Raw genomic sequence first — 23,788 nt, forward strand, 5'->3', positions numbered from 1 at the left:
TTTGCTTGTCGGGTACCTTTCAGAAAAATAAAAACTCATTCTTTCGTGGTTAAGTAATGAAGCTCAACTTTTCTCTCTCTGTGCTTGCTTCTTTCTTTATGCTTCTTTAAAGCTTTGAATCTAAATATGACATCAGAGCCAAAGAATCATCAAAGAAGAGACATCTGAGCATTCAAAAGAGGATATTTTTGTATCGGATTGCATGCCAGGTGACATCATTGAAGAGGAGAATGCATATACAATGCAAAATGCATGAAAATAGTTCAACAACAACATTTCTCATAAAAGAGAAAATAAGTTTGTACAAATTACGAATAGATTTTAAAAAATCTCATACATCATAATGAATAAATTTTGTAAATAAAAACATTAGTTTAACCACCACAAGCAATCACCTCTTAAGTCTCCAAACCTCAAATATCAAGTGTATCAGCGACTAGTACAAGAGCATAATCATCATGCCATTAAAGAGCCAAAGACACACGAAGGTGTGTATAAACATTTCTTGTCTATATATAATGACACTTAAAAATAAGTGTAGCAGTGACTAGAGCAAGAACATAATGCCAAAGAAAGGCTAAAAAAACAGACACGAAAGTGTGAATAAACATCTCTTGTCTACATATAACAGTGTTGTGAAAGGCATTGAGGCGTAGCGAGGCGCTCCACCAAAAACCGAGGCGAGGCGTAAAGCGTAGCCTCAATTTTTTTGAAAACTTAAAAAAAATATAAATAAATATAAATAAATAAAGAAATGCTTTATTGATTAAATAACAATCAATAAGAAATAGAAAATCTCAAATAAGTATTAAAAAATATGAGATTAACATATAAAAGTAACTAAAAACTGATTACATAACTGGAAAATATATGAGATTAACCAAAAAAAATTAAAATATATGAGATTATTCTAAAAAATATGAGATTAACATATAAAAGTAACTAAAAAACTGATTACATAACTGAAAAATATATGAGATTAACCAAAAAAAGTTAAAATATACTAAGACACTGATTACATAATTGAAATAATTGGAAAATATATGAGATTAACCAACAAAAGTTAAAATATATGAGATTATTCTAAAAAATAAGAGATTAACATATAAAAGTAACTAAAAAAATGATTACATAACTGGAAAATATATGAGATTAACTAACAAAAGTTACAATATATTAAGAAACTGATTACATAACTGAAATAACTGAAAAATATATGAGATTAACCTACAAAAGTTAAAATATATGAGATTATTCTAAAAAATATGAGATTAACATATAAAAATAACTAAAAACTGATTACATAACTGGAAAATATATGAGATTAACCAACAAAAGTTAAATATACTAAGAAAATGATTACATAGCTGAAATAACTGGAAAATATATGAGATTAACCTACAAAAGTTAAAATACATGAGATTATTCTAAAAAATATGGGATTAACATATAAAAGTAACTAAAAAACTGATTACATAACTGGAAAATATATGAGATTAACCAACAAAAGTTAAAATATATTAAGAAACTAATTACATAACTGAAAAATATATGAGATTAACCAACAAAAGTAAAAATATACTAAGAAACTGATTACATAACTGAAATACTGGGAAATATATGAGATTAACCTACAAAACTCTTATTGATTATGTCTCATAAGTCTTGTAAAAAAAATAATAATAATTTGTGCCTTGAGGCGCAGAGGGCCGTGCCTCAAGGCGCATTTTTTATAACACTGACATATAATGACACTTCAAAAATCAAGTGTATCAGTGACTAGATCAAGTATAGTTCCAACAATGAGCTAAAATCATACACGAATGTGTGAATACACATTTCTTGTCTACATATAATGACACTTAGATAAGAGGCATAATAAGAGAAAACACAAAAGGTAAAAGAGATTGTAATGAAAACATACTGCTGTTAATAATAAGAATATCAATTTTAACCATCTTTCAAAACACCGTGATTTCAAAAATAGATAACCATCACAGATAAACAGAGTTATAAGCATTGGGCATACAACAGATGAGTGAAACACAACACTCAAATTCAGATATCGAATACAAGATGCACATAACTCACCCCAATAACATCTCTTAATTAACAAAAGCATATATATATATATGGATTGAGAGGCCAATCAACTATCAATCAAATCTAAGACAATTGACAACATGTCACTCATAACCCTTGGGAATCTAAATTGATACGATAATATGAGGTGCACACATAACTCACCTCAACGGCTAACCCTGACCCCACAACAAGGCCAAGAGAAAAGAATGCATCATATAAAATTCTGTGATGGACAATCCAAATGTCATAAAAAGGCAATACATACAAAAATCAATTTTCAAATGGAAGAGTTTATAAAAGGAACCGATTTGAAAAAACAAGGTTTCAGATCAACAATCCAATAAAGAAGATGAAATCTTAGAATGAATATAGTGCAATCATATGCACAACAATATGTCTCATAACAACTTTTTACAATGATATTAAGAATGATAAACTATATGTTTCCAGAAATGTGAGTTTTTTGGAAAATGTTAATGGTTTTGAAAGAAGTGAACCCCTTAAAGAAAACATGGATTAGTCTTTTTTATTTGAAATGTTAGCACATGATGATGATAGTGATGACGATTTCATTCATAATGATGTCAATGATAAAGAAGATGGCTCTTCCCATCCATCTATCTCCCATCACAGTAATGAAGGAGCATTGAGAGATCCTATAACATATACCCATAGAGATAGAAGCAGTTTTAGGAGTGCAATTGAAAAATACAGTGAATCTAGTGGTTCCAATTTCACAAATGATGAAAACCTGCGAAGAACTAAAAGAAATAGAAAGATGCCTTCTAGGTTTATCTCATATGATTCCTTTACTCCTAAACATAGAGCATGTCTTAGCGTCATTCATTCCTATATAGAACCTAGAAACTTCGAAGAAGCCAAAAAAAATGATTAATGACTGAAAGCAATGGAATGTGAGCTCTCAGCTCTCAATGAGCAAAGACTTTGGGAGTTCCAAGATCTCCCTAAGGGTAAGAAAGCAATAGGGTGTAGATGTGTTTTTAAGGTAAAAACTAAGAGCGATGGATCTCTTGAGAGATATAAGGCTTGATTAATTGCAAAGGGATATAGTTAAGAATACAGGATTGACTATGAAGAAACTTTTGCCCCTGTAGCCCGAATGGTCACTGTCCGATGACTCATCACCGTTGTTTCAATCAACAAATGGAACATCTATCAGATGAATGCTAAAAATGTCTTCCTAAATGGTGATCTGAATGAAGAGGTATATAAGGATGCTCCACCAGGAATGGAGACTCCCAAAGGGAAAGTGCTTCGCCTTCGAAAAGCACTTTATGGTTTAACACAAGCCCCCAAGGCTTGGTATGATAGGTTTAACTCCGTAATGTTAGAAAAGGGTTTTTCATCCTGTTTCACTGACACTGTCTTATTTGTTAAAAAAACCAATACAGGGATTGTCATTCTGCTTTTATATGTGGATGATATGTTTATAACCAGAAGTGATTCTAAAGGGGTTAAAAGCATAAAAACAATTTTGAAAAATAGATTTGAAATGTCTGATTTGGGATTTCTAACTTATTTTTTGGGTATTGAAGTAGCATACTCTCGTAGGGGGTATTTTTTATCTCAAACTAAGCTTGCCTCTGAGATTATTGACAGGTCAGGTATTACAGATGATAAGGTTTGTGAAACTCCTGATATAGTAGGAGCCAAAATAAAGATTGATGATGGTATTCCTCTCTCCGATCTCACCCCCTATAGACAGCTTGTGGGATCATTAATGTATCTGAGTATTACTAGACCAAATATCTCTCATGCAGTTCAGTTTTAACATGCACCAATGTCATGAGTCATATTGCGGGTCGTAAGATATATAAAGGGCACACTAAATAAGGGAGTATTCTTGTCATCTTCTTCTGAATTAAAGTTAATTGATTATACTGACTCTGACTTAGGAGGTGACCCAAATAACCATTATTCCACCACTGATTTTTGCGTGTTTTTAGGAGACTCACTGATCTCATGGAGATACAAGAAGCAACAAAAAGTGTCTCTATCCTCAACTGAAGTTGAATATCGTGTCATGACAACTACTACCATGAAAATTGTATAGATTCATCAGTTGTTAGAAGACATGCGGATTACAATAGAAGGGCCCACCAAGCTATGTTGTGATAATAAGAGTGCAATATATATTGCTAAAAATCATACGTTTCATGAGCGGACTAAACACATTGAGATGGACTGTCACTATGTTTGGGAAGCCTATCTGAAAGGAATCATAGAACTTCCGTATGTCACTTCAGAATATCAATTGACAGATTTCTTTACCAAAGCACTGTGTTCTCCGCAGTTCAACTTCCTTCTTGGCAAACTTTCGGTCATCATGCCCTAAGTTTGAGGGGGGTGTTAAATTGTAATATCAAATCAATGTAATTATATATATTTTATATATATAGGAAGATACATGCACATATATATTTCATATATGTATGTACATGTACCTACCTATATATATATATAATATATTTATTTATTTCTTGTAATCATAGGGGTAGTTTAGTCATTTTTCACATATTCTTTTTTTTAAATATGTTGTAATTATTTTTCTTTTAATTCCTTTTTCTTTTTCTTTCTTTTGTAAAAGGTAGTGTATACCTTGGAGGGGCCCACCATCTAGTCGTTGGGCCCCTTCCAACGGTCACATTTGTGATCGTTGGAGGGGCTCCAACGACTAGAAGTGGAGCCCCTCCAAGGCATCCACTTCCTCTATAAAAAGGGGCATTCCCCTTATTGTATCCTAAAGGCTTTGGGTCAAAGCCCAAGTGTTTTTTCAATAAAGCTTTTATTCTTTTGTGCATTTGTGAGATTTTGTGAGTTGTGCTTTTGTGCACAAGCGTTCTAAGAGTGCTTATTGTGTATGTGTGCACGTGTTTATCATCAAGAATATTAAGGTCTTGATCATAATATCTTGTTAAAGATACTTTTACAATGTACACATATATACTACCATATATATATAAGTATAAATGTATGTACATTTTAACAGGGATGTCCATATGTTTGTAACTCTCATTCTTTTGTGGTTAAGCAATGAAGCTCAAGTTTTCTCCCTCTTTGCTTTCTTTCTTTATACTTCTTTGAATCTTTGAATCTGAATATGTTTTCATGAAAAAATTCCCTTAGGATAAAATACATCTCAATTAACCTAGACATCTCAGTCAAACCTTTGGTCAGGCTGGTCAGCGTGAATGTGGATGAATATGACCCTTAAAAATGTAATCTGTCTTTTTCTGTTTTAATTTTCTGGTGAATATTTCATATTTAGATGAGTTGTGGTGAGGGTGAATCAACTCACCCCAGAGCTAGCTAGTTCTTCCTAAAATGCTACAGTTTTCAATCTCATGCTTGAAAGATTTGCACCAGAACTTCAAGCAAGATGAATAGATGTGGAGACATCCTTGGGGCTGTAACAGACATGATTCCCAATGAGGGAAGCCGTGTGGTATCTACTATTTATACTTCTAATACAAAACGGATTACAAATGTACCCCAATCATTAATACAATAAGGGGCCAGAAAAGGAAATATAAAACATCTTAAAAATAACAATACAAAGTGCCATTTACAAAGGAAATACAGGACCAAACTGGATCTGTATCTGGAACCATTTATCACGTCTCAACAGGTAGAGATCAGTTGGACAAGATACAAAAGATCTCTTGTTTTATTGCTGATGTACAAAACTCTTTCTGCATCTATTTGTGTTCGGGCATCTATGAATATGACGGCTGAAGATATCATCTTACCACCTTTTTTGTAAAATAGTTTATATTACATGAGAGGATAAAGAATACTTTAATAGTTCACTATGATATCATCATAAATTGAGAATGTAAAAACAGTACTTTTAAAATTACTTCTCCTTTATTATGTTGTTTCAATTTTCTTAACATTAACATCTACCCAATCACTTAAATGTGGCAGGTTAGAGAAGCCATTGGTGTCACTCTTTCTGTGTTATGTTCAAATATTAGGTTTTTTACATCATTTAGAATTGTTCATTCACATAAAATGGAAAAGAACTCAAATTATTCCATTGAAGATATGAGTTGGGGCGAGCATCTGATAAAACGAGCTTCTGAACTAGCTGTGCATATTCAGAATGCCAACCATTCCTCTACTTTGAGTTTCCAGATCGACTTATCTCCAGAGAATGGTCGTGCAGATGATGATGCACAGGAAGAGATAAAGTGGATGGAAACAGTACACATCTTATCCTGTTGTTCTTTGTTTGTAACCTTTTGTTTTCCATTTTAACAGTCATTAATGGGTGTGATGTTTGTGCCTGCAGTTGTTTCTTTTTGCAATATCATGCTTGAAATCTGGAAGATCTCCAATTTTGCTTGACATAATTGTCAGCATTCTGTATCCCATCATCTCACTACAGGTGAGGGAGCATTTAAGTAATGTGAGAGTCGTCAATTATTTTTAGCATATTTCTGACCTGCCAATGAGCTTTGACGAGTACATTTTTACATGTTTTAAAAGGCTTTCTTGACTGCATTATACTATAGCTGTTCTTCTGTAATGGCATTGGTTTTCTTCTGCTTGCACTAGATGGCTAAAATGTGTTACTGGATGAATGGTGCTTTCTTTAAGCTGTTAACGGGGAAGTTTTGTTTGACACTTCCAGGAAACACCAAACAAAGATCTATCAAATTTGGCCAAAGATGCATTTGATTTGTTGAAATGGCACATAATGCCACAGCCCCATCTTGGAAAAGCAGTTTCGATACTTCTTTCTTCTTGTAATGATTCTAACTGGAGAACTAGATTTGCAACTTTGACTTATTTGCACGATTTCATGTACAGGTAGGCAATACATGCCAGTATTCTCACTTATTTGATAATTTGCTACATTGATATGACCAATTTAAATTTCCAGTTACTATTGTTATTTTGTTTTTTTCTTTTCACCATTTACATGTTCTTGCTCTTTAGTTGCCCTATAGTTTCCATTTTTGGTCATTTTACTTAGATATCATGCAGGAACCATTGAGAAAAAAACAGTTTTATATATTGAGTGCTCCCAAGGCACCATTACTCTACATTGTTGTGTAAAAACATGTATTGTGATAATCCTATATTCTTCTGTATGGGGTTCCCATATCATTTCTTGAGAAAGGAATTGTAAGAAATAATCCTCTCTTAAAAATGCCTTCCAATGGATTCCATATAAATGATAAAAGGAGTTTTCAGTCAGATCCACATGAGAAATATCTTGCTTTTTCACCCCACATAGATTAGATAATGCTGTTGGTTAGCCAACTTCCCTTAGTCATGTTCGTCATGGCCCATGAAGGCATGTGCTATAGCAATACCATTCAATCTCATGAATGCGAGTGGCTTCAAAATTTTGAACATTCCTTGGCCTCTCCTTTTTCAGATTAAGACACTAGCATTGGAAACCCCAAGGTTAGGGATATGTCATTAGTACTTGATGGAATTATGAGCATACACTAACTGCAGTCTTTTTAAGAGTCGTGACATACCTTAGAATGAGGTTACTTAGTTGGAACATCCCAGTAACCCCAGTGAAGTGATAGAATGGTATAATGGACTTTCTATAGGGATAAATCAAACTCTATCCAGGTTTGTCCTCTACATGGAAAAGTGTGGGAGCCAGATGCATATTGAAGTCTGAACAAAGGCATACATGTAATGACCCAAAATCTAACCCAAATTTCAAGGATTTTTTTTATAATAGAGGAAATATTCAAGTTAAACCAGGTTAAGCATCTCGGGTACGTCACCGGGTAGAATCAAAGCAAATACCACCATTCCATTTCTAATAAAAATTTAAGCATAAACCCAATGTTCTGGACATCTTAATAACAAAATTGAAATTAACTAAACTAATTGTAAACATCCCGAGAACATTAATAATTCATGTATCACGGCCCATACACCATCCCGCAACCGCTCTGGTTCCTTTACTTTTCTCCTGAAAATGGTAAAGTAAATGGAATCAGAAGACAACTAGTCTGAGTAGGAAGATACTAGACAGAATTATAAGAGTAACAGAGAAACATTCGATTACATATTACATTTCTGAGTTATGACCAGTACAAAGTGAATAATAAAATGTTCACGCATAGAATCTCACAAACTTTCACCTGACTGAAAGATATAAAGGTTTAATTTAAGTTTCTCTGAAATTATCTCGCGTGTATTCGCAAGACAAGGCAACCGTAATAAAAGAGAACATTCATAAGTTTATTATACTTGGTGTTTTATTAACCCAAATGTCCAACTGAAACTGAAATCCCAAGGAAGCAGTTAAATAAACGAGAGAAACTCCCAAAGGCCAAATTAACAGGATACAACCCTAACTTTTACAGAAGAACTTGGAGCTACTGCCTAGGACAAATTGGTAGTCTGGGTCTCCTAACTCCGAAGACTAGGAACCAACGAGTCATTGCCGCTCGAAGCTAAAAGCACATGTCCTTGGAGTTGTGTACCACTAAAGTAAGCTCAAGTCTGAGTGGGATGCTATCTTAAAAATTTTGTTACCTGACTTTTCAGGGTTTTCCCTGATCTGAACCCAATAGCTCAAAGACATTGGGATTCACAAAAATTATGAATTATACCACAGTAGTAGTATTTTCTCAATCATTCATACGTTAAATAAGTATGTTACCAATTTTATCCATTTAATTGTGCAGTCCCACCACCCAGAGTGCTCCGGTACCTTTAAATCGTCAACCAGGAATTATTATATTTCCAATTTACTTGTGTATTCACTTTATAAACTCGAGGGTCAATGCAAAACCCTCAATACCCTGGCTTAGCAACTCATGTGCTAACCTTAAACCGACCCATAGGTTCGTTTATGAGTTCATTCATTAAGCCTTGTAGGTATGTTAAATTCCCAAGTGAGTCACACAAAAAGTAAGTGTAAAGTTTTATACCGATATTCATTTCATCAAGCATATATCTATGATTACTATATATATATATATATATGAGTAGGGCACATACAGGCATTCCTTTGCATTTTAAATGTTTGTAAGCAACATTTTATCATAGGTATAGTGTACAGTTATGTATGCAGTCTATGGTTATCAGCCAGTAGTAATCTCAAAGAAAAGCAACATGCAATCAACTATTTTTGTCATTGATCTTATTGCAGAGTTAGTTTTCCATCAAGGAACTCCTTACAGAATTATAATTTCTGTTATTAAACTTAAAACAAAATTTAATTTCTGATATGTACTTAACAAGAAGTTCACTGTATCTTTGACTATATGTAACAAATATTAATTTTCATACAATACATTTAAAACAGAAATTACAAGTTAAATAATGAACTTACACCATATGAAATCTTGTAAAAACCAATACCGCAGAATAACAATTTTTTGTAATATGTAGTCTCAGTCAAGTTCCCAGATTTGGGGTGAATATTTTCCTATCTAAGCATGCAACACTGACACGTTTTAATTACATCTCTTACAAAACCAATCCGCAGGGAAAACTCAGAACAAGCATATTAGTTTTGATCAGCTTTATACATCTCAATCTTTGAATTTACACCAAAACACTGATTAGCAGTTCATCAAGTTCCTTCATGGTTCTATTTCAATAGGGTGTGCAGGTTACAGTTAACATGATTCAGAAACATACAGATACACACATACATATTGTGTAGGGATACAAAAAAAAATCCTTTTTGCTGCACATCAAACATTACATTCTAAGCTAGAGCATGCAAATTCAGAATCCAATATGCATATACATTTCAAAATTTAAGGCCTGCAAAACTAGGACTTAATATAATTCAGGAAATATACTACACACCCAGCTTTTCCTCATTGACTAATCAGAAACCAAAATGTACTCTACTGCAAATAGGTTGAACATAATTATAACATTACTATCAAATGTTAAACATGAAACTCGACAGCTTGGTTTAAAAAAATTATTTCTCCAGCCAGACACGTATTTTCTGAAGTCTGAGTAATTCTAGCATATAAATAAAAGAAACCCACATCGAATATTGTTCTCATTCTGAATTCGCCTAAGTGACGATCAAAGAACTCCCGATTTTACGTCTCACAGAACCCTCCAATCTAATTTATGCTGATCAGATGACTGAATGTTGATTTCCTAAAATCAACACATGCCCAAAAGCAAAACTCTGTATATCGCACGCCTGCAGAACCAGGATTCTGCGATACTACAGGTTAAACCCACGCACATGGACTGAGTAGCAATATACCAGATTATCGAGACATGCATATTGCAGAAATCACGGTAACACCTATTTTTTTTTTCATTTCACAGAGTCCATTAACTCAAAATATGATAACAAAGGATTGCATATGGATTTCCTAGCATCAGAACACGCAAATCCAATCATACGGTGTATAGCACATACGCAGAACCGAGCTTCTGCGTTTGCACTATTTTGAACCCACAAAGATGGGTTGTGCAGCAATAGCCCACACACTTGCAACAGATACACCACAAAATCGTAGAAAAACCTACCTCTGAGTCGCTTTTTCGTCGATTTCCCCCTTTTCTGCTGCTCTATGTCTGAGAAACCCCCCCTTTTCCGAACCGTGTAACCGAGAGAGAGAGGGAGAGAGAGATGACAAGAGGGAGAAGAAGAATAACGAGAAGGAGAGGAGGATGAGGGTTCTTAAAGAGAGAAATGGAAAGAAAAACGGAAGGGGATGAAGATCGTGGGAGGGAGGTGGGTCGGTTTCCCCCCTCTCTCCCAGCGGCTGCGTGAACCGCATTTCGTTGAATGGGGGTTTCACGACCCCATCGTTAATGAACCCCCGCGCCCCCCCCCCCCCCCCCCCCCCCACTTAGTATGAATTACCCATACTCGTGACCCGCGACCCATTTAGACTTTTGGGTCCAAGCTTAAACTGACCGGGTCACGGATCCGAATCCTTTTTAATTTGGACCACGTCCTAATGGATGCTATGGTGGTATGGGTCCATGATCCAACTTATTTATGAATTCATCTAAGCAAAACCGGATCCGCCCAAGGATCCGAAACATTTTAAAATTTCCTGTATGACTTCAAATAAAGTACCATGGATGCAAAATAAATTTTTATTTGGACCTTAATACTTTCAATGTACAATCTTTATTAAAATCTTGACATATCCGATGACTGAGATCCAAATGAAGTAACGTGGATCCAGTCATCCAGTAGGCTATTACGATTCCAATTAAAGTGTTATGATTTCAATAAAATTTTCTCATTAAAATCCGATTTACACTTTGCGAAACCACATAATTTACCTTAGATCCAAATCAATTCTAGCCATGACATCAAGGATCCGATATCAAAGATCCGAATAGAATATGAGGGATCCAACCTCGAAGATCTGAACAGGATATTCAGGATCCCACCATAGATTAGATTAAAGTAATTAAGAATATTTTTGCACTGAAATCAATTTCAAGTTTTTTTTTCAATAAAATTCACAGGTGTTACACTACATACATCGGTGGTGCTTTCACACACATGCAATCTTGGAACATGTGGTTCATAAAAAATATTGAAGAACAAAAACCTTCAATTTTAGATCACCCAATACCAAACCAAAAAGCTTTCAAACATATATTAGAAATTATCACCATCAGTGTGGTTTAGATGCACTGTAACATGAAAAGAGAGAATCAGAACCATGTACACAAACATTGAGCTTTTAAACAGCAGTTTTCAGCTTATAAAAATACCAATTGTTTGCATGACTTAATGCATAAAAATAGAAAAAAGGACTTTGTCATTTTACTATATCCCAGTGTGCCAGCTGTGAATAGAAAACAGAAATATTTGTGTTTGACATTCAGGATCTCCAAACAGCATCACTTGTGACAGGATACATAATCCCACAGGTTTTGAAAAGTACTGTCTTGATCTTATGGGTTCAATATGAAACTCATCTTCAGGACATAAAATACCATCTTGAGTTTGTGTTCAATATCAAACTCAGCCTCAGTGCATATGAAACTTCATTTTTAGCATTTGAATTCCTATTCTTTATTAGGTCTTTATTTGCAACATGCTGACAAGGTTAATGTTACCTCTGTGGCAAGCACAATTACTCAAAGTTTGTTTCTGCACATAGGTTTACATCAAACTTGGTTTCTATATATATGTGCAATTATCTGACAACATTTTTGCATCTCTAAGATATCATGCATTTTGATAGGCACACTTTCCTTCTGTCTCTTGGGGATGAAAGGAAAATTTGGATGCAAATCGAGAAACTGCTGAAAGACAGTCAAGTTGAGGTAGGAGCTGTATTGATTTCACCCGCATTCTTCTAATCATAATGATAAATAAGAACAAATGATCTAATGAGTAGCCTTTTTGTCCAAGGAAAATATCATAAGTTTTCCTCAGATTTCGGCATGGATGGATCCGTAGTATGTCCCACATATTTTAAAGTTCTCTTAAGTATCTGATGGGCAAGAAACTTGACATTGTTAAGCAGAAATGTTTGGTTGTGGACCTGTGGCTTTTCTGTCCTAGTTGCTGAACTTATAAAGGAGAGATATTCCAGCATTTGTGTTATATGAAACACCAGAATCCATTACTTTTGTGGAATGTGCAGGTAAGGGAGCACACAGCTATCGTTCTTGCAGACCTAATGAATGGCGGCAATGAAGATCTAGCAAGGGATTTCCGTGATAGAGCATTCAAAGAGGCACTTTCTCTTTACACAAAACAAAAGCTGAGGTTCTGTGCTTAATTCATGGGATTTAACATTTTAAAATGATGCACTGTCACAATGCAAAACTTTGTCCTGACATAATAAATAATTGAAATTCTGTCATGCAGGATTTCAGATTTTGATGTTTCTGCAGCTTCTATGCATGGTTCTGTCTTGGCTCTGGTGGCATCAGTATTATCAGTCCCTTATGACGTGCCCAGGTTTTCTCTCTGAGATATACAAAATGGTTGCATCTGCATTTCTCAATGTTTTGAAATTAGAGCTTCTTAGGATGCAGACTTGAACCAAGTCACAGTTGGTCTCAACTAGAGGTGGGCACTGTGTTAGGAAACACTCAAGCAAGAAAACGAAGAAACATGAACAATCAAATCACAAAGAAGAGGGACACAGATTTACGTGGAAAAACCTCCCCTCAAACTAGAGAGAGTAAAAAACTAGAGAGAAACAAAATAAAGTATTTATACAAGGCAAGGGCGACAACCCTAAACCTAAACAAATCGGGTCTGATCCATAAGAAACCGGGTCTCAAACATAAGCCCCTCCAAAAAATCTTCCCTCCAGGGGCGCCCCGCCCGCTGACCGCGCAGCGGGACCCGCACCGGGGAGAGCCCCCGGACCCTCTTCCTGCAACGGCAAAAACTTTGAATCAGGCTCAACAACTCATCACACTGGACCGCGTGGCATGCGGGCTGGCCCGGTCCAGCCTGCCATGTGCCGGGCCTGGGCATTTAAATTTGGCCTTGGATCGGCCCAAACTGGGCTGACACGGGCTAGCTCGGTCTAGCCCGGATATATATAGCCTGGCCCAATTAGGGCCCATGGGCCTAACGGGTAGGCCGTGGACTGAAATTTTTCAATGGGCTGGCCCGAACTGGGCCTAAGCCCAGCCCATCAATTGACGAACCAGGCTTTGACTAGGCTATCTTGGTCAACGGCCCAGTCCTCCCAGTCCACTAGAGGGTCACGCTGGCCCATTGCCCACCCCTAGTCTCAACTCTGTGGAAGAGTTAAGCAAGCGAAACATGCATGCGCTAAGTTGCTGTAGGGGTTTCCTATGGGTTAAGCTATGAGCTTTCATGTTATCTGTAAGAGGAAAAAGAAATTGCTGAATAATGTCTATGATTGCACATCTTCAATAAATGACCTGCTGATGGACCATACAGAGATCACACCCTTGGCTTTTCAGATATACTGGAAAATGGGTTAATATGGTCCGTGGATGTCTACTCTATGTAGTTGATTGCCATGGTTTTTGCCCATTATAAACACACCCATCTTTTCCAGATGTCATACTCATTTATATGATATGCTTCCCTAATAGTAACCCATGGATTTGATGTACTAGTGCTAATTTTTCTTTACACACAACATGATATCAACCATGCTGCATCAATCAGATCAATTGTCTCTTGTTGATTGTATTCATATTAGGTTCAAAATATTTTCCATTGCGCATCAGGTTTGTTTGGATCATATTCACTGGCTGAGGATCGCGCTAAGTTTATCCACATTTTCTGTACTTTCTAGCAACTTATTTTATGGCTGGATCCTTCAAACTGCTGAGAGATGTTAACATGCTATGTAAATGACAGAAGACTATCTTATAGCTGTAGTATTCAGCTCCCTTTTCGTTTCTGATGATGAAATTACCATTTAGTTATGGGTTTTCATCATCAGATGGTTCATACTGATAGTGTATATTGCTTTTGTCCAATTCTTAAATATACATCTCTTGCTGTTGAATTATTTATTGCAACTAAATAAGGTCTTGAATGGCTTTGTGTTGCTTGCAACTACATGGTTTCCTGCATGTTTGTGACTAGGAGATGTATATGAGGGTCATTCTTGTTATTTCTTGTCATATTACATTTTTCTTCTACCATTGAGTGAAGATCCATTTGCAGGAAACTGGTTCTAAGCAGAAAACCTGGATTGGTAGTCAGCTACTAAGGGAAGAATGACTTCTTTTCACGAAGCCACCTGATTTTAAGTCAGTCCTTGTTTTAGTCTGCATTTAAAAGGAAGATGCCCAATGTCCTTGAGCAGTTATTTTCTTTGACATCCCCCTTTAATGTGTTCTGTGCATTGAGGATTTTGTCTGCATGATAAAGCAAATATAAACAAAAGTTTTAGAAAATATTCAATATGATGATATCTGTAACAAATGATTTTCCAACAAAATCGATATCCATAAGATAATGGTGTTACGGACCACATATTCTCATTGCATCCAGTGACTTTTGTATTTGGTACGTGGCTACGATCTCTTGATGTGTAAATAGAACCAAGTTCCATTTTATGCTTGATATATTATCACTATTCATTGATGCTTAAACAGAAACAAGTAGCTTTTAATGAGTATTACACTGCAGTATCGTCTAACAAGCGTTTTTTCTTATTTCCATTTTAATTTGACACTGCAGTTGGCTTCCTGTTACTGTCACATTATTAGCCCGATTTGTTGGAAAGCCTTCACCAATAAAATCCACAGTCATGAAGGCAGTCGCTGAGTTCCGACGAACCCATGCAGACACTTGGATCTTACAAAAGGGTTCCTTCACCAAAGAGCAACTTGAGGTTAGTAATTTTACTATTTCATTTCCCAGTCATCTTAAGTGGTATAATCTAATATGAAATCTTTCTGGAGCTATCCACTGGGTGCAAGTGATTATTTTATCTTAAGAATAAGTTGCACCTTAAGTGGTTTCTCGTGTTAGCTAAAAAACGATACGGCTATTTTAGAAAGTTTATGTACGCAATGTAGACTTCCATGCTTTAGGATTTAAGCAACTCAGACAGTCATGAAAGCAATTTAGGCGCGACTATCTTAAATGTTTGAGATCTGAGGCGACTAAACATAAATTTACCATATGTTAGATGCCTATATGTAAACTACCTTAGGGCTTATTTTGTGAACGTTGTTTGTTGAAGTTACTAAAGTGCCCTTGGTGATTGCAGACCACCACTTTGAGTGGAGTCACTACTAAAACACAAATTGCTCCTGTGTTTGAAATACAAATATAACAGCGGCCACCAAAGGCATTGGACAAATGATTGCTGAGGCTAACAATGATCACTTTCACATAGCTATTGATCCTATTATTAACTGAATGGGATTATATTGGAATAGCCCTTGAATAATTTGTTTAAAAGTTTTCTGGCTTCTTATACACCTTTTTTTTTCTTGAGACATTATTATTGGCTGTTTTTATCATACTTGCACACTTTTATTTGTCTGCGTGCAGATCTTGGCTGATGCATCGTCTTGCTCTTCATATTTTGCTTGATTTCGTATCATTCAATTCAGATATGGGAAAGAAAGGACGTTGTATAAGTTTTGTTGGACAAAGAAAAGCAAGCTCTTATTTATATTCAATAAAATCTGTATACAGAAAACAGGCATTTCTTGCCTTTTCCTGGATTTTATTACCAAATCCCAGTTTTCCTAGACAATTTGGTTCATGAGATCGTCAGATAGGTCCCACAGAACACAGTCAGAGTTAAAAACTCCGGCGTCTTTTCCGGCACCGACGGTGCTGTATTGTTCCTCTTCCCCATCATCACCATCTTCACCCTTCAACGGCAGAATTCTTGCTTGCTGCTCACCACCTGTGCATGTGCTCCCAGTGCACATGCTTTGGCTCCAAGGTGAGGCCTCCGCATCATTGCCATAAGACGATGCAGCATACTGGAACCCTGCTGCAGCCTCCGAGGCAATAATGGTGGTGGCGGTTACACCGGGCAACCCTTCTGCACCTTCACCTGCAACACATAACAAGGTTGCTGATTGCAGACCTTCAGCAGTTTGGCGAGGGCCGAAGCTGAAGTGGCCCTGCATGGCGCGCGACAGACCGAGCTTGATCTTCTGCACGGTGTCACTCTTATCATCTGGCCTTGCAGCAAGTTCCCATGCTGAAGAGGTTGTGGGGTTGCATGGAACTGGCAGTCCAGCAGCAGAAGAGTGTTGGATCTGCCAGTCTATCCTTTTCTTGGTGAGGAGGTGAAGCATCTCATCTTTGAAGCAGCCGAGGGCTGCTTCAGCAAGGTGTGCTACTTGTGGAGGTGCTAAGGTGGTGGCGATCTCCGCCATCAGGTGGGAGAAGGGCTTGTGCGTGAGCGGGTCGATCCCCATGCCGGAGAGCTTCTTCTTGAGCTTGGTGTTCCAGTGGTTCTTGACATCATTGTCTGTGCGTCCCGATAGTTGAGCAGCTATCAACGACCACCTGAAGTCTCAGCCACAGTAAAAAAATACTATGCATGAGGCACAAACAGAGCCTATTAAACCGAGAAACAGATCCCCATGAAACTTTCAAGGGGCGTTTAATTCGGAGGCAGGCCTAGACAAGAACACCATGTCCTGTCCGCGTGTGTCTTTGTCTAAGGTTGGACAAGGATACTTTTTTTGTTTCGTTTTTTCAAAGGTGTCCACGGTGTCATGTCCTCTCCTGTTTCACGAGGGAGGGCGGAACTCCCTTGGACACCAAAAAGCATCTCAGAGGGACATGTGGGATGCAGTGTCTCACGTGTCCGTGCATCCCATGTTTGTGTGGGTGCATGGGCCCCCACGTGACTCGGACGGCGGACACTGCTGTCCGCACAATCAAACAAGAGTTGTCAATGTTGAACAGATCAAACCCCGTAGGTGCAGTGATAAGGTCGGGTGCAATATGATTTCACAAATATTTGTGCATTAAGCACGTGATCACCCTCCATCTTGGGGACAGGGTCTCTCAGTTGTGAGCCCAGGGCCTGACGAAGGACAATCAGGTGCTTAATGCACAAATTCTGTGCCATGTGATTGCGCCTGATTCAGACTCGTTGGTGTACGGACATGTCCGTAGCTTTCTAAGGTGGGGCCACGCAAGGCAGGGTGGTCGTGGGCCCCACCTTGGGTTTATTAAGTGACCCGGATTCTCGGCGAGGTCTTCCTCATTGCTAACAAAAATAAGAGTTGCCAATTTTGAGGAGTGGTGATTCAATTTTTTCCCGTTAAGCCTATCAAATGTTGAACGACACAAGAAGTCTTGAGAGTGCTAATTGCCTGTTTCCAACTACGGAATGAAGCTTCACAATGGCTTGCTCTTCAGCTTCCGTGAACTCGCCGTGTTTTAGATCCGGCCTGAGGTAGTTGGTCCACCGGAGCCTGCAACTCTTTCCACACCTCTGCAGGCCTGATCACATGCACAACAGAGAAGTAAGTCAGCAAGATGAAAAGGGTATTACATGATCATCATGGGGTTCATGCTAATATAGGGTCCTACCTATATTAATGTGGGTCCAAATCATATGGACTAGAAAACAGATCCATGCAAGTGGGAGGTCCACACTTCCCATTTTAAAGATCCAAAGGTCCCACTAGCTTTGGCTATTGGGGTGCAGATCCTAACCTGCTCATGCAGGATCCAAGAGCTAACGTTAAGGGACGATGTAGGTGGAGGACTGTGAATTGGTTGGACTCGGACCAGAATTGGATGGATCTGTATCCCAATTTGATGCGTTATACTGTGTTTGGGACCTACCTCTGATTGGATTTGGACCTGGCTTGGCAGGATTAGAATTGGGTCCAGGCTGGGATAGCCGAATCCAAACTTGGTAAAATCCTTTTTTTTTCTAATATTTTACGCTGACAATTTCATACCTTGGTCGAGATGGGATAGGAATAAAGTCCGGTTTTAAAATGTCCAAATCAAACCGAGTCCATATGCTACTTGAATCATATGCATCTGACCTGATTAGCTAATTACGCCCATTGAATTAAGAGAAAGACCCTGGTCCTATGCGGTCTGTGTTGGTATTGGATCATACCCAACCTGTTGATAACCATAAGGTAAGGAATTCTGTACATGGGTAAAGTGCGAGATCAGATCAGGTGATCTGCCAAATCGCTTTAAGGAAAGTGATTTGGCATTCTCACCGTCTACAAATTGCATAAAGACCATGGGGTCCTTGTGGGATGAAGCAATGGACGGTGAAGATGTCAAATCACTTTTTTAAAGTGATTTGATGGATCGCCTGATCTGCTCTCGTAAAGTGCACCCCACTGTCTAGTGGAAGTGATGCAATATGATTGCACAAATATTTGTGCATTAAGCACCTCATCACCCTCCATCTTCGGGATGGGGCCTGCCAGTTGTGGGGCCCAAGGCCTAATGGAGGGCAATCAGGTGCTTAATGCACAAATTTTGTGTCATGTGCCATGTGATTGCACCGGATCTGAACTCTTAGTGGAAAGGGTTGATTAGCAGTCACCAATCTTCACCTCTGCACAGGGTTGAATCGGTTGATTAGCAGTACACTGGACCTTACGAGAAGATTTGGGTTGGACTCTTTGGTTCTCTTCTGCTAGAAGACTCGGCTCCATTTTCCTAAACCAGTGTTTGGTTGGGACCTGCACGAGCAGGGGGATAAGATGGTTTCTCAATGGTTTGCATTTTCTTGGAGAAATGGTCGGTTAAATACAGCTCATGGAAATCGATGGTACCGTACTGTCTAGTGGAAAGGCAGCCTTGCAGGTGCTATTTACTCTTCATATGTGTTGCCATGACTTATTCACCAACAAACACGCTTTAAATCTAATTGTTTTAACGTATCGATTGATTTTATTTAAAATTTAAAAACTTTGATGCACTATATATAGCTGTCTCAAGTCTTAACTCTTCACGTAAGAATTGAAAAAAAAAACCAGTTTAATAGGTGTTTCGCATTGAAAAGAATTATATACGGAGATCAAATACTTATGGTTAGATCCAGGAGTGTCCAAAATAATGGAACTGCACGCTGTGGTAGTATAAATAATACCAAATAATAAAAACAAGTCAATTATGTTGTAAGAAGCATTACGACTGTTTAAAGTTCTAACAATCTATGTCACAGGGACACGCCATTTTGGCTGCATGTCCCAGGTGACATGAGCGGACATGCCGACAAGGACACCAATACGTACTGCATTTTTTAATATTTTAAATAATATTTTATTACATTTTAATTTTATTGCAATAAAAACCATTTTTAATGTTAAAAATATTTAAAAAATAGTTTTTATTGATTAAAAAAATCGGGGTCCTCTGTGTCTCCCATTTTTTATTTTTTTTTAAACATTGAAGTGGAATAAATCCCACGTCCTCGAGTCCACGAATCATTATGACATAGCTAACGATGAGAGAGAGAGAGAGAGAGAGAGATTTACCGGCATTCTTGGGGATGAGACGCCAATTGCGAGTACCATGTTGAGCAATGTAGGAGACAAGCTTGGCGTCTTCCTCGGGGGTCCACTGCCCCCTCTTCACATTATCCTTCTCACAGCAAGGGATCCTTCCCATCTTTTGTAGGTTGTACTTTGTATTGTGGGGTGGAGAGGTTTAAACTTTAAAGAGGAATACGGAAAGGATATAATGACTGGAAAATGTGAAGGAACTGAGAATTCAAACTTCTTTATTGAATAGCAAATGAGTTGGTGATGAAAGCAATACAAGGAGACGGTGGAGGTGGTGGTGGTGAATTGTGTGTAGGATCAGTTTCTTGTTAAAAAGGAATTCACGTGTGGGGGTTTACAAATAAAATTGGTGTGACTTCATTAAAGAATTCAACGCCGTCGAGCGCGTGAGGGACTGGGCAGGTAGCTCACCCTCACTACGCCCGGTCAAACATACACCTCTCTCTCTCTCTCTCATCGTTGACTCACTTAATATGGTATGATTATTAGTATTAGCTTGGTTTTGTGATCACACCAAAATGGTCTACACAATACGTACTCTTGTTGCCTCTGTCAAATGGCACAACACGCTCTTGGGATCTCTCTCTCTCTCTCTCTCTCTCTCTCTCTCTCGTTGAGCCCATGAAAATATCTTACTACATCAGCAAGAAAGACTCCCAATAATGGAAAAGTAGCATTAGCTCTTCCCAATGCCATTCATGTTGTAACCAAGTATTGGCCTTCAAATTTGAGGCAATGAACTTCTACATAATTTACGCCAGGGAGCTCACATCCGAGGATTTGAGCTGGCATGCGCGGGGTAGATGTGGGCAATGGGCCGGGCAGCCGGGCCCAGCGCACTATGGGGCGGGCCTAAGCCCTTAAATTCAGCCCAAACCAATCAAATGTCTTTTCCAAAAAGTAACTTTACGAAGCTAGCAAAGTTATCTTCTTTATCTCAAAAGTAATTAACCTTGCTTTTCAAAAAATGTTATTATTTTAAGAGTGTTTTAGTTATTTTAGTAAAGTTGAATCCATCTATTAACAAGAGGATTAGTTTAATGTTAGATTAACTCATATATATAATATAATATAATTATACATATATTCAGCTCGGCCCCAACTTGGCTTATGCCCGGCCCATCAATTGACGGGGCGAGCTTTGACCAGGCAGGCCTGGTCCTTCAGCAAGCCGGGATGGCCCATTGCCCACCACCTAAAACAGGGCTCATTGAAGTGGTGCAGGGCGCCATGATCCAAGCACATTCAAAATTTGGATCAATGTTGTCACTATCATTGTAAATGAGTATCGTCTGATTCATATTGTATCGGACAAAAATCGATATGAAACCATGCTGATTCAACTTATTTTTAAATATTTAAAAACAATTTACATTTTTAATATTCTTATGACATGTGTCATCTGCTGGTTAAATTAAAATTCGCTGATTCATTTCAATTCAGTTCCGAATCAGAATCGGATGATTCTCTTGAAATTGTTCAGGGTGCAATTCTGACATGGCTTTCAATCTAAGATCAGGGATCCTAGATACTTGAAATAAAGGAAAAAAGGGAGGGTGGTGTATGTTCTCCCCCGATGATGCACTGAATCCCACATCTCGTGTTCGGGGGTCCGAATGAGCGCCATGTATGTAAGCACATGGGGCTCGTATTCTCGTGTATGTTGACATCACTTAGCATCGAAGTCTGGTGTGGTTGAAAAGACTTAAGTACCCTTTTTTGCTATTCTTACCATAAAATGACAGTTTGAGAAAATGACAAAAATGTCTTTTATTCAAAAAAAGGAAAACAAACGGTTCAAAAAAAAGGACGAACATGTCCTTCATCTAGAAAGTCGAGGATGATGTTGACTCTTCAAAGTCTAAATAGCGAAACGAACCTGAGCCGGTGATCCGGCAAAACGAACCTGAGCCATCAAAAATGTCTGTTTGAACTTTTCATCGTCATCTTCTTCTTCCTTCTTTGTAAAACACACACACACTCTCTCTCTAGAGAAGAAATCAAGGGAGACAAAGAGTCGACGATCCGATGGTGATTGTCATCATCTTTCTACTAGTAGTGGCCAAAATGTTGTTCTCGTCCAGCGGGCAACCGACTGCGGTGGCTCCTCCTCCGCCTTCGAGGGACACCTACAACAGAATCTTCCTCCAGTATACCTACAACGGAGTACAACCTCCGACTTCCCCATCATGAACCTCAAGACTGTCATCGGGTTGGCTAGTGACTACAGCCTGATCATGGCGAAGATCGTGCTCAAGGGGCGGTGTTTGGCATCGCGATTTATGAAAATCGCATTGCGAAAAAAATGGCAAATTGCAAAATCGAGTAGCGATTTATGAAAATCGCGTAGCAAAAAAAAATGGCAAATCGCTATGTGATTTTTGTAAATCGCTATATCGAGTAGCGATTTACGAAAATCACGTAGCGAAAAAAATGGCAAATCGCTAAATCGAGTAGTGATTTATGAAAATCGTGCATAGAAAAAGATGGCAAATCGCTAAATCGAGTAGCGATTTACCAAAATTGCATAGCAAAAAAAAAGCAGAAAAATCATGGGAAAAGGTGTTACGAAAACCTTGAGCAAGAAACAACCAAAGGAAACATGAGCACCACGATTAAACAAAACACTTTATTGTTCTTTTTTTATAGTTACAAGAGGGAAAGAAAAGAAAAAATTTATACAAGGCCCAAAAAAAATTTGGCCCGGGGGCGCTGCCCCCCGCTAAAGGTGGCCCCCCCTGGACCCCCGCCCGTTGACCGTGCAACGGGGAGCCCCTAGACTCCCTCCTGTAATGGCAAAAACTCTGAATCAGGTTTCATAACTCATTAAGTTGAACGATGCTACAGTCAGTGTACAGGTCAGTCGGTGCTTGATGGAGCAATGTAGGATCGTTTGTTGGATGTGCACAGAAGCAGAAAGAGAAGGGAGAGAGAGAGGGGGGGTTGATGTTCATGGCCTTCTCTAGGGAGGATTCCTTTCTCGGATAATTCTGCAGTGCAGGGACTGGGTCTTAAATAACCATCTTCGGGGTACTTAAGTTTTTGCAACCACTCCTTTTCTAGAATCATCATTTTTTTGGCACCAATGGAGGAAAGGGTACTTAAGTCTTTGCAATCACATCAGACTCCAACGCTAAGTGATGCTGACAAACATGGGGATACGAGCCACACATGTTTACATACGTGGTGCTCATTGGGACCCCCGAACACAAGATGTAGCTAACGACCCTCTTTGGGGGGGGGGGGGAGACATATAACCTGCTTTGGGAAAAAAGAGAGAGCCTCGGTTCAGCATTGACCCTGGAGGCTCGGATTAAAAACATACGTCTACTTGAAAGAAGAGAATGGATAATCTACGTCCTTCATGAAAGGGGTCTACCGTTAGGGTTAGGGCTTGGGTTTGAATCCCAGGTGTTCCAAACTCAACGATCAACATTACTCCTTTTTTTTAAAATTTTAAATCTCATAAAATCTTTTTTTAATAAAAACACACAATATCCAAATATTCAATTCCTAGCAAATAAAGCATGTTAAACACATATGTGAGGTCTGATTTGTGAAACATGACTTACAACTAGGGGTGGCAATCGTGTCGGGTCGGCGGGTCAGAACACCTCAACACGAACCCGACCCGTTTATTAAACGGGTAACCCGACCTGACACGATTAACCCGTTTAATAAATGGGTCAGGTCGACCCGACACGATTACACGACATGGTGACCCATTTATTAAACGGGTCGACCCGATAACACGGGTTGCGAG

The 23,788-nt window shown here is 38.2% G+C and overlaps 2 protein-coding genes and 1 long non-coding RNA gene across 3 annotated transcripts in view; 1 reads left to right on the top strand and 2 right to left on the bottom strand.

Annotated features, from left to right (window-relative positions):
- LOC149812618 (proteasome activator subunit 4-like) overlaps positions 1 to 16,260 on the top strand; it is a 54,756-nt gene extending 38,496 nt beyond the window's left edge. Inside the window, exons 4-11 of the mRNA XM_089990740.1 lie at positions 6,034 to 6,312; positions 6,401 to 6,496; positions 6,743 to 6,921; positions 12,288 to 12,369; positions 12,693 to 12,817; positions 12,920 to 13,012; positions 15,236 to 15,389; positions 16,058 to 16,260. Of these exons, the coding sequence (XP_089846866.1) occupies positions 6,034 to 6,312; positions 6,401 to 6,496; positions 6,743 to 6,921; positions 12,288 to 12,369; positions 12,693 to 12,817; positions 12,920 to 13,012; positions 15,236 to 15,389; positions 16,058 to 16,099 (1,050 nt within the window). The 3' untranslated portion in view covers positions 16,100 to 16,260. The remainder of the gene's footprint in view (positions 1 to 6,033; positions 6,313 to 6,400; positions 6,497 to 6,742; positions 6,922 to 12,287; positions 12,370 to 12,692; positions 12,818 to 12,919; positions 13,013 to 15,235; positions 15,390 to 16,057) is intronic.
- Positions 7,831 to 10,910, bottom strand: LOC149812619 (uncharacterized). The gene is made up of 2 exons (XR_016428203.1): positions 10,600 to 10,910; positions 7,831 to 8,053 (listed from the first exon to the last, which is right to left on the bottom strand). It is a non-coding gene; the product is annotated as an uncharacterized LOC149812619 (long non-coding RNA).
- LOC149812620 (transcription factor MYB80-like) lies at positions 16,258 to 20,206 on the bottom strand. The gene is made up of 3 exons (XM_089990741.1): positions 19,999 to 20,206; positions 17,854 to 17,983; positions 16,258 to 17,035 (listed from the first exon to the last, which is right to left on the bottom strand). Exons 1-3 carry the CDS (start codon positions 20,129 to 20,131, stop codon positions 16,258 to 16,260), a joined length of 1,041 nt encoding a protein of 346 aa, XP_089846867.1. The 5' UTR covers positions 20,132 to 20,206.
- Positions 20,207 to 23,788: the final 3,582 nt, after the last annotated feature.

The sequence above is a fragment of the Nuphar pumila genome, chromosome 16, assembly GCF_984573655.1.
Source record: "Nuphar pumila chromosome 16, dmNupPumi1.hap1.1, whole genome shotgun sequence".
Taxonomy (NCBI): Eukaryota; Viridiplantae; Streptophyta; class Magnoliopsida; order Nymphaeales; family Nymphaeaceae; genus Nuphar; species Nuphar pumila.

Bases quoted from the DNA above. Each gene is read 5' to 3' on its own strand.
- LOC149812620 (XM_089990741.1), bottom strand. From the start codon at position 20,131: ATGGGAAGGATCCCTTGCTGTGAGAAGGATAATGTGAAGAGGGGGCAG. The intron at 17,984-19,998 runs GTAAATCTCTCT...GCATGTGATCAG, and splicing joins TCTCATCCCCAAGAATGCCG to GCCTGCAGAGGTGTGGAAAG. The intron at 17,036-17,853 runs GCAATTAGCACT...CTGAGACTTCAG, and splicing joins CATTCCGTAGTTGGAAACAG to GTGGTCGTTGATAGCTGCTC.